General features: G+C 50.3%; 1 protein-coding gene across 4 annotated transcripts in view; it reads right to left on the bottom strand.

The window, feature by feature from the left end:
• ADAMTSL3 (ADAMTS like 3) overlaps window positions 1-7,268 on the bottom strand; it is a 416,580-nt gene extending 409,312 nt beyond the window's left edge. For all 4 annotated transcript variants that reach the window (XM_064267196.1, XM_010593790.3, XM_064267194.1 and 1 more), the window contains exons 1-2: window positions 7,148-7,268; window positions 5,609-5,710 (exon numbers count right to left, since the gene is read on the bottom strand). In XM_064267196.1, the coding sequence (XP_064123266.1) occupies window positions 5,609-5,677 (69 nt within the window). In that variant the 5' untranslated portion in view covers window positions 5,678-5,710; window positions 7,148-7,268. The remainder of the gene's footprint in view (window positions 1-5,608; window positions 5,711-7,147) is intronic.
• Window positions 7,269-13,362: the final 6,094 nt, after the last annotated feature.

Raw genomic sequence — 13,362 nt, 5'->3', positions numbered from 1 at the left:
AAGACCCCAGCAGAATGAAATAAGCCAGAGCTAGACCTTCTGCCACAGGGAAAGTAGGTCCAGCTGAGCCCTCTAAAGAACTCACACAGGCTACCCAGAGGTCATAGTAGTCAGTGGTAGCTAGAGAAGCACCAGCAGCTACCAGAAAGAGGCATTCAGTTAAGAGCTGTTTGCTCTTTTCCTTATCCCCTCTCCTTGTTTCCAACCCTAGAAAAGCTGGACCCAGAAGAAACAAAACTAAGTATCCCAGAACCAGTTCCCACAACCCCCTCACCATGCCATGGTGAACGAACAAGAGAATGGAAACAGCCATACCCCACATTAGATACCCGGAGCCATCCATCAAGCCAAGACTAGAGGAAAGGGATGAGAAGAGATTTAAATCAAGTGAGAAACCAACATTTTAAGTTGTACTGGGCTTTTAATGACTGAAAGTGAATCTGCCCAAGATTTCATTACAGGGCAGGAAAGACACAGCTAGAGCTAGCAACTCGCTCCGTATTTATATCCCACCCAGCTGAGACTTCTCAACGAATCTGTTACACCTGTCTTTCAAAGGCCCAAACCTCTTGGATCACCCAAGAGGGGACAATGCCCACAGACACCCAGGCTCTGACTTACCAAGGTACCAAACCCAGCCAAATCCAGGCTGACCTGGTGGGAATTTTTGTAGCATTTCAGAATCAGGGCCGTCCTAAGCTGATTCAGCCACAGAGTGAGTTCTCGGAACCCTGATCCAAGGGCTGCCTTTTCTGGGATTCCACCCTCGCTGCCCACAGTTGATAAGATCAGTGTGATAGCAACATAATGGGTAATGCGGAACCTGAATGACTGCTGTGAAAGGTGAATAAGGCAGTCTAGGGGCCACCATAGACCCAGGCTAGGCCACCAGCCCTCAAATGGCACTTCTCTTGTCTCATGTCAACTCTGTGGCTTTTCTAGCGTCTCTCAGCACCAATTTTTGTTTCTGGGGTATTGGGGTACTGGAGAAAGGATGCCTGGGTTGGCGGTAGGGAGGAGTCAAGATTCAAAGTCCACCCTGACATCCCATATTAGTTTCCTATTGCTTCTGTAACAAATTACCCAAATTTAGTCACTTAAAACAACAGAAATTTATTCTCTTACAGTTCTATAGGGACTTTAGTCTTGTGTAGGACTAAAACCAAGGTGTTGGCAAGGCTGGTTCCTTCTGGATGTTCCTGGGAGAAAACCTATTCCTTGCCTCTGCCAACTTTTAGAGGCTGCGAGCATCCCTTAGCTCCTGGCTGCACTGCTCCAATCTCTGGTTTTTATTATCACATCTCCTACTTCCTCTGCCTGACTCCTCCTTCATCCCTCTTAAAGACTGTGGTGATTATCTAATCCAAGAGCCCTGGTGGCACAGTGGTTAAGAGCTACACCTGCTAAACAAAAGGTCAGCAGTTTGAATCTACCAGCTGCTCCTTGGAAACCTTACAGGACAGTCTTACTCTGACTATAGGGTCGCTATGAGTTGGAATCGTCTCAATGGCAATGGTTTTGGTTGCCTTTTTTTTTTTTTTAATCCAAAATAATCTCCCCAACTCAAGACCCGTAATTGCATCTACAAAGTCCCTTTTTCCAGATCAGGTGACATTTATAGGTTCCAGGGATTAGGACATGGACATATTTGGAGGTCATTATTCAGCCTATCACTCACCCAAAGGGCCTCCACACTCTCTGCCCAGCAGCTCAGCCTGTATTATAATGATCAAGGCAACAGGAGCTAGGAGGGCCTCTCCCAAGACCACCTGACCTCCTGTGCCCACCCCATCTCAAAGCCCTGTGCAGGATCAGCCTCCCACACCAGCCTCCAGCCTCATGATGGTAGAAACAAAACGTAAAACCGTTCAGTCCAATACTTACGCACTAACAAGACTCAGGGGACAGGATCTGAGCCAATTCAGATACTGTTTATTTTACAAGTTGTGTTCTGAAATTTTTCAAAATCCCTTTCCATGCATAGGAGGTCACCACAGAGTTACAACACAATTCTTCCAACAAGCTCTCAGAACTTCTTCACCCAAATGTCTCCTGCTTTTCAAAACTGTCACCTTGAGGGATGTGTTCCAATAGATGTCTATGGCTCTGAGGAACTTGATCCCAAAGATCAAGTCAGCTTTCAGAAGAGGCTATTCCATTCAGAGTCAGGGAAGCAGGGCAGGATTTTACCAGAGAATCTGAGCAGTATGGCACCTCCAAAGAGGAATACATGGTTGGGGGCCTCTCGGATTTGCATGAAGCCACCTGGATATGATTGCTTAAAGAGATAATAGTAAGCCTAATGACCAAAGTAAAAAAAAAATTTCTAGAGGAGCTTGCCAGGCAGCTAGGACACCATTCTACAACCATTAAATTAGTAGACAGATGGAGTTGTTTATTCCTCTCCTGGGCAAGAGAAAAATGAGGAGCAACTTGGAAGTTGGGGGACAGATGACCCAGATTCATCCTCAAGGTGCCAGGAAGAGTTTGAAAAGCTCCGGAACACTCCAGCCTGGAAAAGAGAGCTGGAACAGTAGCAGCTGCCTTCTCAGGGAAGATTGTGGTCCCTAAGGAGAGGACTCGAGCAAGAGGAAACTTCCAGGGCCTCTGAGACAAGAAGTAGAGAGGAGTGTCCAGCTGTCTGGGTGACGGAAAAAGTGAGTTCCTCCAGAAATGGTCAAAATGAGTTAGAAAAACACGAGACTGCTAACCTCATGCCTTTCTCTGCTATCTATCATGATTACTTGTGGTCAATGAACATGAAAGTTTAAGGTTTAGCTGACTGAATAAAACCCAATTTTTATTAAATTAGCTGGAACATCCCATGCTCCTTGTGGCTCAGCTTAAATCTGTTGACTATCAGCCACCTGGTGGCAGCACTTCAAAGTCAAGATCAGAAGCTAAAGGACACCTTAAGCACTGGCCTCCCTCCCTGAGGCCAAAATCACAGGATACTTCACAGGGTCAGCTCTGAATCAAACCCAAGCTGAACCTAGGGAGATAACTGAGTGTCCAATCCACCGGCAGGGCCCCATGACTGACCTACCCAAGCTGCTTCGCTAGAACATTCTTTGAGTCCATCATGGGGCTGCTCTGGCCTTGAGCCCAGCACAAGGCCCACAGCTGCAAGAACCCTCCCCAGAGATCAGTCCCCATCTCCTCCCATCTTCTACAGCATCTTCACCCCTCCAGCTGATGCCTCTTGAGAGCCCCCTACAGCTCCACAGCAGAAATTACAGGCATTGTGCTTGCTGCAAATACTACCAACCAGCAGCAGAACAGCAGAAAGGCAACAATATATTGTGCACTTATGTGCTAGATACTGCTTTTCTACTGGATTAACTCCTACAAACAATTCTAGGGGGTAGATACACAGTTTACAGATGTGGAAACTGAGAGACAAAGATGTTGGTGTCACGTGGTAATGAAGCGGCGAAGCCAGGACTCAAACAGTGGGTGGTGTGGATGATGGAGACCACTGGTCTGAAATCTCATTTTATGACCTACGCACATTGCAGTGATACACAGAAATATCACTTCCAGAGGCACACAGATATGGAAAAATCCAAAAGAGATCAGTGAGTGATTCAAGCTGGGCAAACACTGCCCTTGGCCAAAGGTCAACAGACTGCCTCAAAGCACATTTAAGTTTTACAGGGCAAAAGAAAAATGAAATGCTGTGCCTTGAAGCCTCAGCCCTGTTTGACCAGGAACAAATCTCTGAAGCGCTCCTAGCCTGTTTCAGATCTGCAAGCATCCACTTTATGGCCACAACACTACCCCTCGCTGGCCAGAGAAACCCTCAAAATTACCCTGAAGAGACTTTTGTTCTAACAAAAGATATCTATTAAGATGTGATTATGGGGCAGCATCAATAAAATGGGATAATGGGGCACAGGACATACTTCGCTAGCCAGTTCTGTATGCGTCACAGAAATCATGGGACACTGGAGCTCAAAGAAGTCTTAGAAGCACTAAGGCCTGGAGAGTACAAGGAGAGGCAGAGAAGTCTGATTAATTTATTCCAGGGCGAGTATATTTATTCATGCATGCATGCTCATTAGCAGGCATTGAAGCCCTTATCAAGTGTCAGGCTCTTTGCTAGCCCTGAGGATAGGCAGGCCACCAATCCAGGTGCCTGAGAAGTGACACGTGCAGGTGGAGGCTGCTTTGTTCTAATTCACACAAAGGAACTGTATGAGCTAGCAGCAGCCCTCAGGACACATACAAAGCCCTGGTGGTGCCATGGTTAAGAGCTCAGCGGCTAACCTAAAGGTCAGCAGTTCGAATCCACCAGCTGCTCTTTGGAAACCCTGTGCAGCAGTTCTATCCTGTCCCATGGAGTTACTATGACTCGGAATTTGCTCAACAGCAACGGGTGTTAGTTTCTGCACCTTTTAGACCTGGGCTTGCAAATTGCTTGGCTGAATCTAGGCTGCAAACATATTTGTCTGGCTTTCAATGCTTTGAAAATTGGGAGATTTCACAGGGAATCTAGATGTTCCAATTATCTTGAAAAATAAAAATATGTGGCAATCCTGGGCTTGCATTTCCACTTGGCAATGATCAGCTGGAGTTGAGCAGAACCCAAACCAGTTGACATCAAGTAGGTCCTGACTCATGAAGGCCCCGTGTGTTAGAGGAGAACTGAGCTCCACAGAGCTTTCAATGGATGGTTTTTCAGAAGTAAAAAACCAGGACTTTCTTCTGAGGTGCCTCTCGATGGACTCAAACTTTGAACCTTTCAGTTAGTGCCTAGCATGTTTCCCATTTGCACACAGGGAGTAGCTGCTGTTAGGTGCCGTCAGGTCAGTTTTGACTCACAGCAATCTCCTGTGACAGAACAGAACTTCCCCACAGGGTTTTCTAGACTGTAATCTTTACAGGAGCAGATTGCCAGGTCTTTCTTCCATGGAGCCACTGGGTAGGCTCAAACTGCCACACTTTCAGTTAGAAGCTGAGTACTTAACCACCGCACCACCAGGGCTCAGGGAGAATAGGTGGCTGTAAATAAACAGCACAAGCTCTCCAGTTTGCCACTGTGTCCATTACCCCCTATTGTCTCTTAGAGCACTGCCTCCAGTCCTTGGTTTGAATATGTCCAAATAAGGATGCAATGCATATGCTAGGACCTCCCAGTTTGACGGCAAAGATAGGAAACCAAAAAAAAAAAAAAAGCTGCAAAAAAGTGTGATGTGTTTATAGAAGTAAACTCAGCTCTCTTACTTGGTAGCTGAGCTGAAGGTCAGAGCCTGGTTTCTACCCATTCATTGGGTCCTGGCATCCAGCAGTCCAGTCTATACTGGGCACAAGCAGACAGACATTCTAATTCAAAAAGACAGGATCCATCACATCCGCAGGTCATCACAGGTACATGGCATCCACAGCGGTTTCAGGGCCCTGGTCAAGACTCAAGATAGGACCCAAGGGATCTGGATCATCCATACAGCTAAGCCAACCAGAAACACTATTTGCTGGAGGTAAGACAGAAAGTTAGATTCTCTCCTATGTAGGATTACAACCCATCATACCAGATCTTAGGTGGTCTAGAGTAACGCTCCTAAGTAAACAAAGAGATGCCCACTATTTCCCTTCCTCTGCCTATTACCTGCAGAAGGGCAGAGCGCACCAAGGCCATCCACATCAGCAGCCACCAGGAGCTCTTCCAGGAAGCCATGAGGCCCAGTCTCCTGGGAGCCTCACCTGCAGCCTACAAAAGAAGAGAAAGATGGTTTCCAACCAGCTCTGGTTCAGGTGGCAACACTCATGATTTACTCAACAGACCAGCCAGAGTGAGGTACCTGAACCCCAGACAACGTGTTAGAAAGGTCTGTGTTGATCCAGGAAGGGGCTGCCTACTACAGGGCTCAGGCTGTCTGGGGCTCCCTTTAGGATGGGTCCACATCAAGGTCAGGAAGGCAGCTGGACCTGTCTCCAGTGTGCAACCCACACTTTCAGTTCACCAGAACTGAGGCTTCCCTACAACAGCCACCTCCGGCCCATTTGTCTGGAGCAGGGTGTGGCTATAGGCATCTGACTCTGGAAGCATGGGGCCAGCATGGAACCAAGGATTAGGACACCTGCAAGCTTCTGCCACCTCAGGCAAAAAAAAAAAAAAATCCAGCCCAGAGAATGGAAGGACCTGTGTAAGTTCACACAACAAGATAGTGATCATTCCAGGACTGGAACACAGGTCTTCTTTTTCCACTGGATGACTCCGTGTGCCCTCCTGGCCCCAGGTCCGATCGCACGTTTGGAGGATATGGTCTCGTGGCCTGCGGATCTCAATCTCCTGACAGGAACGGGGGGAGAACCAGCAGTGACCAGCTGAGATCTGGAGGGCAGCAGGGGGGGTTCTTCAGAGTTTTCCTGAGACTTTACAGGGAATTTAGCAGGAGTTGAGATTGGAAAAGCCGAGGTCACACTCGACTCTCACTTCGCCTCGCGGGCGCCTTGGCGGAGCCGCTGTCCGGGGGCGGGTCGGTGGCTTCTCTCCATCTGGAGAAAGCATTAAGGGTCTGGCCTAATGTGATCCGCAAATGTGCTGCTGTTTCCGACCTGAGGCGGCGACTCTGGGCTGAAGGGAGTGCCGGGCCCTGGGACTGTGCGTCCCCTCGCTTGCTCGCACCAGCCTTCCTAGCGCACACTCCTCCTACAACCCGCTACCTTGCAGGCGCTCCTCCAGCGCCCCTCCACACCCGTTCCAGTCACCCCACGCCCACTTTCCACAGCTGGCGCGTCGCCCCAGTCCTCGGCGCTCTAGACGCTCGCGACCCAGTTGCCAATCTGCGGGACCTCGCGACGCTCGAGGCTACTTGCCGTAGTCAGCTCGTTTTCCACCTGGAAACTCCCATTTCTGAGAATCCTCGCCCTGCGGAGTTGCCCCATTATCAGGAGCGCCTTCCGACCCGCAGGGGACCTCTAAAGTCTCTCCCCGAAGACTCTAGAGCTCCACGGAGCGCACTCGCCCCGAGGTCTCCAAGCCTTGCGGAGCGCCCCCAGTCCTGAAGCCCGCCAGGTCCAGCAAGTTTCCCCGCTCCGAGCCCCCCAACTTTGCTTAGAGGCCGCTGCTCCGAGTCTTATCCCCCTGAGAAGAGCCTTCCCCGGCCCCTGTGGGGCGCTCCCGCACTGAGTTCGGGGCACCCACCTTGCGCTGCAGAAGCGTCTGGGACGTGCGGCACAGGGGCAGCGCGGGCGCGGCGCTCCCTGAGGAGAGGCAGGCAGAGCGGCCCCGTCAACACCTCGTGCGGAATCCGGAACCAGCACCTTCCCCGACGCCGGCCTCCAGTCCGCGGCGCCGCAGTCCCCGCTGCCGCCGCCGCCGCCGCGAAGTTAAATGGGGCTGGGACGGGGGCCGCCCCGCCTGCCTCTCCCGCCCCCTCTGGGCGCGCGGAGCGCCGCGCTGGCCCCGGCCCAGAGGCGGAGGGCGCGCGCCGCCACCTGCACCGCCCGGCAAGTGCACGGCGCGCCCTGGCGTCCGTCGGCCCCTGCGCGGGCACTGCGCTCTCAGCCCGAGCTTGGGGCGCCGGGGACGCGACGAAACCCGGCGAGGGGCTGGGACCGGGCCACTCGGAGCGCACGGGGCCGCAGCGACGGCGAGACTCGGCTGGAACACTCCTCCGCCCGCTTCCTGGAAGCCACTCCTCGCCTTGGGCCGGCCGCCAGGCGTTGTGCCAAGAGCCGGGATTGCCGACGCCGCCATCGCCTCCGCCGGCAGGCGCGCAAGGGAAAGGCGGCCGCTGCGCCGCGGGCCAGCCGAGCGCCCCGCCCTAGCCGGAGCCGAAAGTAGGGATGCCGTCGCCCCCCTCCCCATGCCCTCCACCCACCTCGCCCAGCCCGGGCGCGGACTCTGAGAATAAGGCCCAGCGGCCGCACGGAGATTGGCCCGGAACCGCTGGCTCGTGCCTACGAGTCTCAGGCGCTCCAGGTCAGGCATGACCAAACTCGGAGACCACTGGCTCCCTCCAGGCCAGCGCCTCCTCAGTCTCCGTGGTGCTCAGTATTGACCCCTCACAGGGGGCTGTGAACTCCTGTGCGCTCTCTGACCGCCTGGAGACTTCGGAAACTTGGTCGCCGGGGACCAGGGGCGATTAATCAGAGGCGCCTCTTAGCCAGGTACCTGGCCCCTTCTCCTGTGAGCTGGGCTGGAATAACAGAGCTCCGCAGCCGCCCCGATGATGCAGTGCCTAGGCTGGGAGTTTCGGGTAGAAATTGGTGTGTCAGGGACGAGCGGACACGATGAGTTGCCTTGTGGACTACTGGAGGTGAAGAGAAGTAAGGCAAAAAGTTTGTTCCTGGGCTTGGCTCTAATCCAGGCGGTATAAAGCTGACGACTTGGTTGGACAGTCTGCATTAAACCCCACCTAAGTACTGCCACCAGGAGGCCTTCTGGCGCAGTGGTTAAAGCGATTGACTGCCAACCAAAAAGTCGGTGGTTCGTAAACGACCAGCTGCACCCTTGGAGAAAAATGAGGCAGTCCACTTTTTTAGAGATTTACAGCCTTGGACACCCTACGGGGGTCACTATGAGCCCAATCCACTCGTTTGCAGTGGGTTAGTGGGTGAGTACTACCACAGGTCCCTAGGTGGTACAAATGGCGCACTGTGTTTGTACTCTCACTACTAACCTGAAGGTCAGTAGGTGGAACCCACTCACCTGTGCCTCGAAGAAATACCTGGCTATCTGCTTTGGTAAAAATTACATCCAAGAAAACCCTATGGAGCTTATTTCTACTCTGTTAACACATGGGGTCACCATGACTCGGAATCCACTTGATGGCAACGGGTTTGGGTTTTTTGGGGTAAATACTACCACAGACATCACTTACTTGAGCACCTGTTGTGTGCCAGCCTCCATACCAAGCTCTTTCCATGCTTGTAATCTTCACAACAGCCTTATGGTGGTATAACTACCCTAGTAGCGTTATTTCCATTTCACCAGTGAGGAAACTGAGGTTCAGGGAACAAGTAACTTGCCCACAGTCAGTGACAAAGCCAGGATTGGAGCCCAGATCCACATTTCTTTAGAACCTGGATGGTTCATTCCTCACCTGTCTCTCCTACCTGTTCTGTAGTTGGCACATTCCAGATGCCGTTAGAACTGTGCCTGCATGAGCTGGTCCTGCCTGACTCCCTAACCTGTTCTCCCCTTCCTTTCGTGACTTCTTCTGGCCAAGAAGAAGATTGCCAAGTCTGTCTCCTCACTCCATGTAAAATGTGTGGATTCTTGTAGACAGTGAGGGGCAGAGGGAAGGCTGGGCTAGGCCAGAGCTAACTGACCTGTGTATGTGCCTCTCACACCTGGGTATCAGTAGAGGAGTAACCGTGTAAATGTTTAGGAGCACTTACAATGTGCCAGACACTGTTCCAGGCACTTGGATTATTAACTCAGTCTTCACCACAGCCTGTGGAGTAGATAGTATTTTTATCCCCATTTTACAAGTGAGGAAACTGAAATTGAGAGGTTTAAATACCACATGTTCTTAGCAACTAGACTATCCCGCTTCTCACATTATTCATATTCTAAAACCAGCCCTGACGGGTCATGGAGTTGACTGCAAAACTCACATGAATATTTACAATGAAATGGAGACCTCAAAGACATACTTGTGCCATGGCAGCAGTGTCGGCAATACCCTGCAAACATGTCTAGAGTTGGGGTGCTCTGCTGGAAACATTTGAGTGGCTCTGCTCTGAGGTATTAATGACTCAGCAGGACTTCCTGTCTCATTTTCCTCTGGACACTTTTGGTTCCTGAGCCAGGCTCCAGGGAGGGTCCCACATTAAGGATTGAGGAGAAGGGTGGGGGTCATTCTCTCCCTCAGGCTCCATCTAGCGTCGGATCAGGCTCCTCAAGGAGCAGTTGGTCAGGAATAAAAAGCAAAAGAGAAAACATCACCAATACCCTTATGGCTGTTCTGCCTTCTTGTTGACCTTAGCAGGTCAAGCAATCCTTGGTGTGTAGCTAAGGTACTGTGGGTTAGGATAACAAAGAGCCATGGAGAACAGACTCTTCACTTGGGAAAGGCTGCCTGAACCTCACAGGTCTCCCCCTTGTCCCCGAATCCTCCACATTAGCAGTCTGCTTTACTACTCTGCCCAAGTGTTGTTGAATGCCGATGTCAAGTAGATTTTGACTCATAGCGACCCTATATGACAGAGTAGAACTGCGCAATAGGATTTTCTAGGCTGTAATCTTTACAGGAGCAGATTACCAGGTTTTTTCTCCCTCAGAAGAGCTGGTGGGTTTGAGCCACTGACCTTTCAATTAGCAGGGTGCTTAGCCATTGCACCACCAGCTCTCGTTGCCCAAGTGTAGATACAGAAAACAAAACAAACAAAAACTCGTTGCCATCGAGTTGATTCCAACTCATGGTGACCCTATGTGTTACAGAGTAGAACTGCTCCATAGGGTTTTCTTGGCTGTAATCTTTATGGAAGCAGATCACCAGGGCTTTCTTTCATGGTACCACTGGATGGATTTGAACCACCAACCTTTAGGTTAGTAATCCAGCACAAACCATTGTGCCACCCAGGGACCTTACATCCTTTAACTACCCATCCACCCACTCCTCCCATCCTCCCACCTCCAGGCTTAGTGGAAATATTTAAACAAGACAATACCAGAGTCTTACGGGCAAGAGTGGGAGGAACAGAAGAGAATTAACCCCCCGAAAAGTCAATCTGGTTGATTTGGCTACTAGGTGCAGCTGCCCACTCAGTCTGTCACTGGGGGGCCAGGCCCCTTCCTGACTAGCTCCTGGCCTACTTCTTCATGAGAACCCCCACCACCTGGGGACAACGGCCATGCATTTCACCTCTGAGAGGGCTAAGAAGCCAAGTTCCATCTCCTCTCTAGGGTCCATCTTCTTGTGTTCCTGCTTCCCATCACCTGTCTCAGGACCTGCTCCTTCCGTGGCTGAGCTTCAGAGATTCCTACCCCTACTCCCAGCATTGCCTACTGACCCCAACCAGTCAAGTGCATCAGAACATAAGAGTGTGATTTTTATACAGAGAGAACCAGGGACGTGACTATGAGTGATGGTGGTGTTATGTGTGCATGTGAGTTTTATTTTAAAAGAGGGGGACAAGTTCATCAGAACATAAGAGTGTGATTTTTATACAGAGAGAACCAGGGACGTGACTATGAGTGATGGTGGTGTTATGTGTGTGTGAGTTTTATTTTAAAACAGGGGGAACGTCTGTTGAGGGCATTGGCCTGAATTTGTTCTTCATATAGAATCGTTCTTTGGTTGCAGGACTTGGGAGATGGTCCTCAAGAAGGCTGTGTTGGAGGCTTGGAGAAAAGGAGCACTTGAACGCAAATCCTCTAGAAGTTACAGTTGACTGCAATACGCACAAAAGATACACTCTCAGCCAAGGCCACCAGGAGATAACAGACCAGGGATGTTAGGTGAGCATGGTGCCTTCAGGTTGCAAGACTAATCAGTGAGTCCTCTTCAGGAAAAACCTGTAAGAAAATGAGGAAAGCTGGATAAGGAAGGGGCTGGAGCAGAGCATGCCTTTGGCTCAGTAAAGCCTACCTTGGCCTGATCTTTCCGTACCCTGGAGCAGAAACCTCACCATAGAGTTGGCCTACTTGAGGGAAGAGGGCTGGGCTTTTGTATCCACCTGTCAGTCAGTCAGAGTCCTTAAGTGGTGCAAACTGTTAACCACTAGGCTGCTAACCAAAAGGTTGGAGGTTTAAGTTTACCCAGAGGCACCTCAGAGGAAAGGCCTGGCAATCTACTTCCAAAAACTCAGCCATTGAAAACCGTCTGGGGCACAATTCTACTCTGACACACGTGGGGTCACCATGAGGCACAGTCAACTTGACAGCAACTGGTTTTTTTGGCAGTCATTCCTGCCCCTGGAGTTGAGGTGGTAGAATAACCTCCTAGGCAGGTCCTGTAGCCACGAACAATGCTTCCAAGAAGGTCCCAGGTGTAAGCCCTTGGCTTCTGCACTCACAGAAGCTGGGAGTAAGTGTTCCTGCTGGTAAAGGGGCTCTGGACAGCCTGCTCCAATGGCATCTACTGCACACGGCTTTTCAGGTATCCCCAGCCCAACATGGGAAACATGCTCAGCTAATGAAGATGGTTTTTTGCCTTCCAGGGTGACATCCTTCTTTAAAACAGAAATCTGAGCAGAAACTTGCTTTATAAAATATTGCTCAAGTCTTCATCAGTTGCTCTTCTGCCTCATAAGAAAGAAGAGCCCTTGGGAGGAGGTGTCATAACAGGAGGTGGCTTTATTTGGTGAGGGGCGCTACGTGCTTTGGCACCACTCATTCTGAGTTTTCCTCTCAGCCTTCACTGAGATCCCCAGTGAGCTCCTCGAGGGCCTTACAGATGCCAGATCCACGATTTCAAGTTAGGAGGTCAAGAATCAGGACTTCTGTGTCACTGAAGTTGTGAGTCAGTCAAAATCTCAGTCAGGACGTGGGAGTGGTGTTGAACAGGCTCTTTATGGAAATCTCCAAATCTTGGGAGGATTAGAATCTCCCAAGTGCTCTGCAGAATAGAGCCGGGATTCAGGTTCCCTTCTCAGAGCCAACAAACTCTCCAGGCCCCAGGCTGATTGTTTTCTGGCCTCCAGGACTAGAGAGGTACTGACCCAACTCAGTTTTGTGTACATATTGTGTGCTGGTAATCCTGCATATGTGTTCCTGCATATGTCTGCATAGGCTCCACTCTGGAACATGGGCAAAACATGGATACCCAGGAAACAATGGATTTACTATTGCCTTTGAACTCATCTCATTCTGCCCTGGACTAGACCCTCACCTTCTTCCTACAGAGGCACACAGTGAGTGTAGAGAACACCGGAACTATTGTCAGGAAACTCAGTTCTGGTCCAGGACTGGCTACAAGTCACGGGATTCTGAGCAAGTCGCTTCACCTCTTGGAGCACCAACTTTCTCCTTTATACTATGAAACTGTAAAAACTAGAAAATTCTAAACATTTCTTCCAGTGTAAATTCTGAGGTTTTTTTTTTTTTCCTCATTTTGCTATAGTGGCGCAATAGTTAAGCTCTTGGCTGCCACCCGAAAGGTTGGCAGTTTGAACCTACCCAGGGGCTCCATGGGAGAAAGAACTGGCAATCTACTTCTGTAAAGATTACAGCCAAGAAAACCCTAAGGGGCAGTTCTCCATCACATGGGGTTGCTATGAGTCAAAATCGACTCAATGGTGCCTAACAACAATATAACAACACCTCCCTAATCTAGAACTCAGCTCTAGCACTCTCTCCTAGTCTCACCACAACCAGAACCACTAATAGAAGACCTGCAATCATTCAACAGACACCACAGATTTATGCATATTATATATATATGCAAACACTTCAGTCTTACTCAAGAC

Source organism: Loxodonta africana, chromosome 13 (assembly GCF_030014295.1).
Source record: "Loxodonta africana isolate mLoxAfr1 chromosome 13, mLoxAfr1.hap2, whole genome shotgun sequence".
Classification (NCBI taxonomy): Eukaryota; Metazoa; Chordata; class Mammalia; order Proboscidea; family Elephantidae; genus Loxodonta; species Loxodonta africana.
The sequence above is the reverse complement of the archived record's forward strand: the minus strand, read 5'-3'. Positions and strand labels throughout refer to the sequence as shown.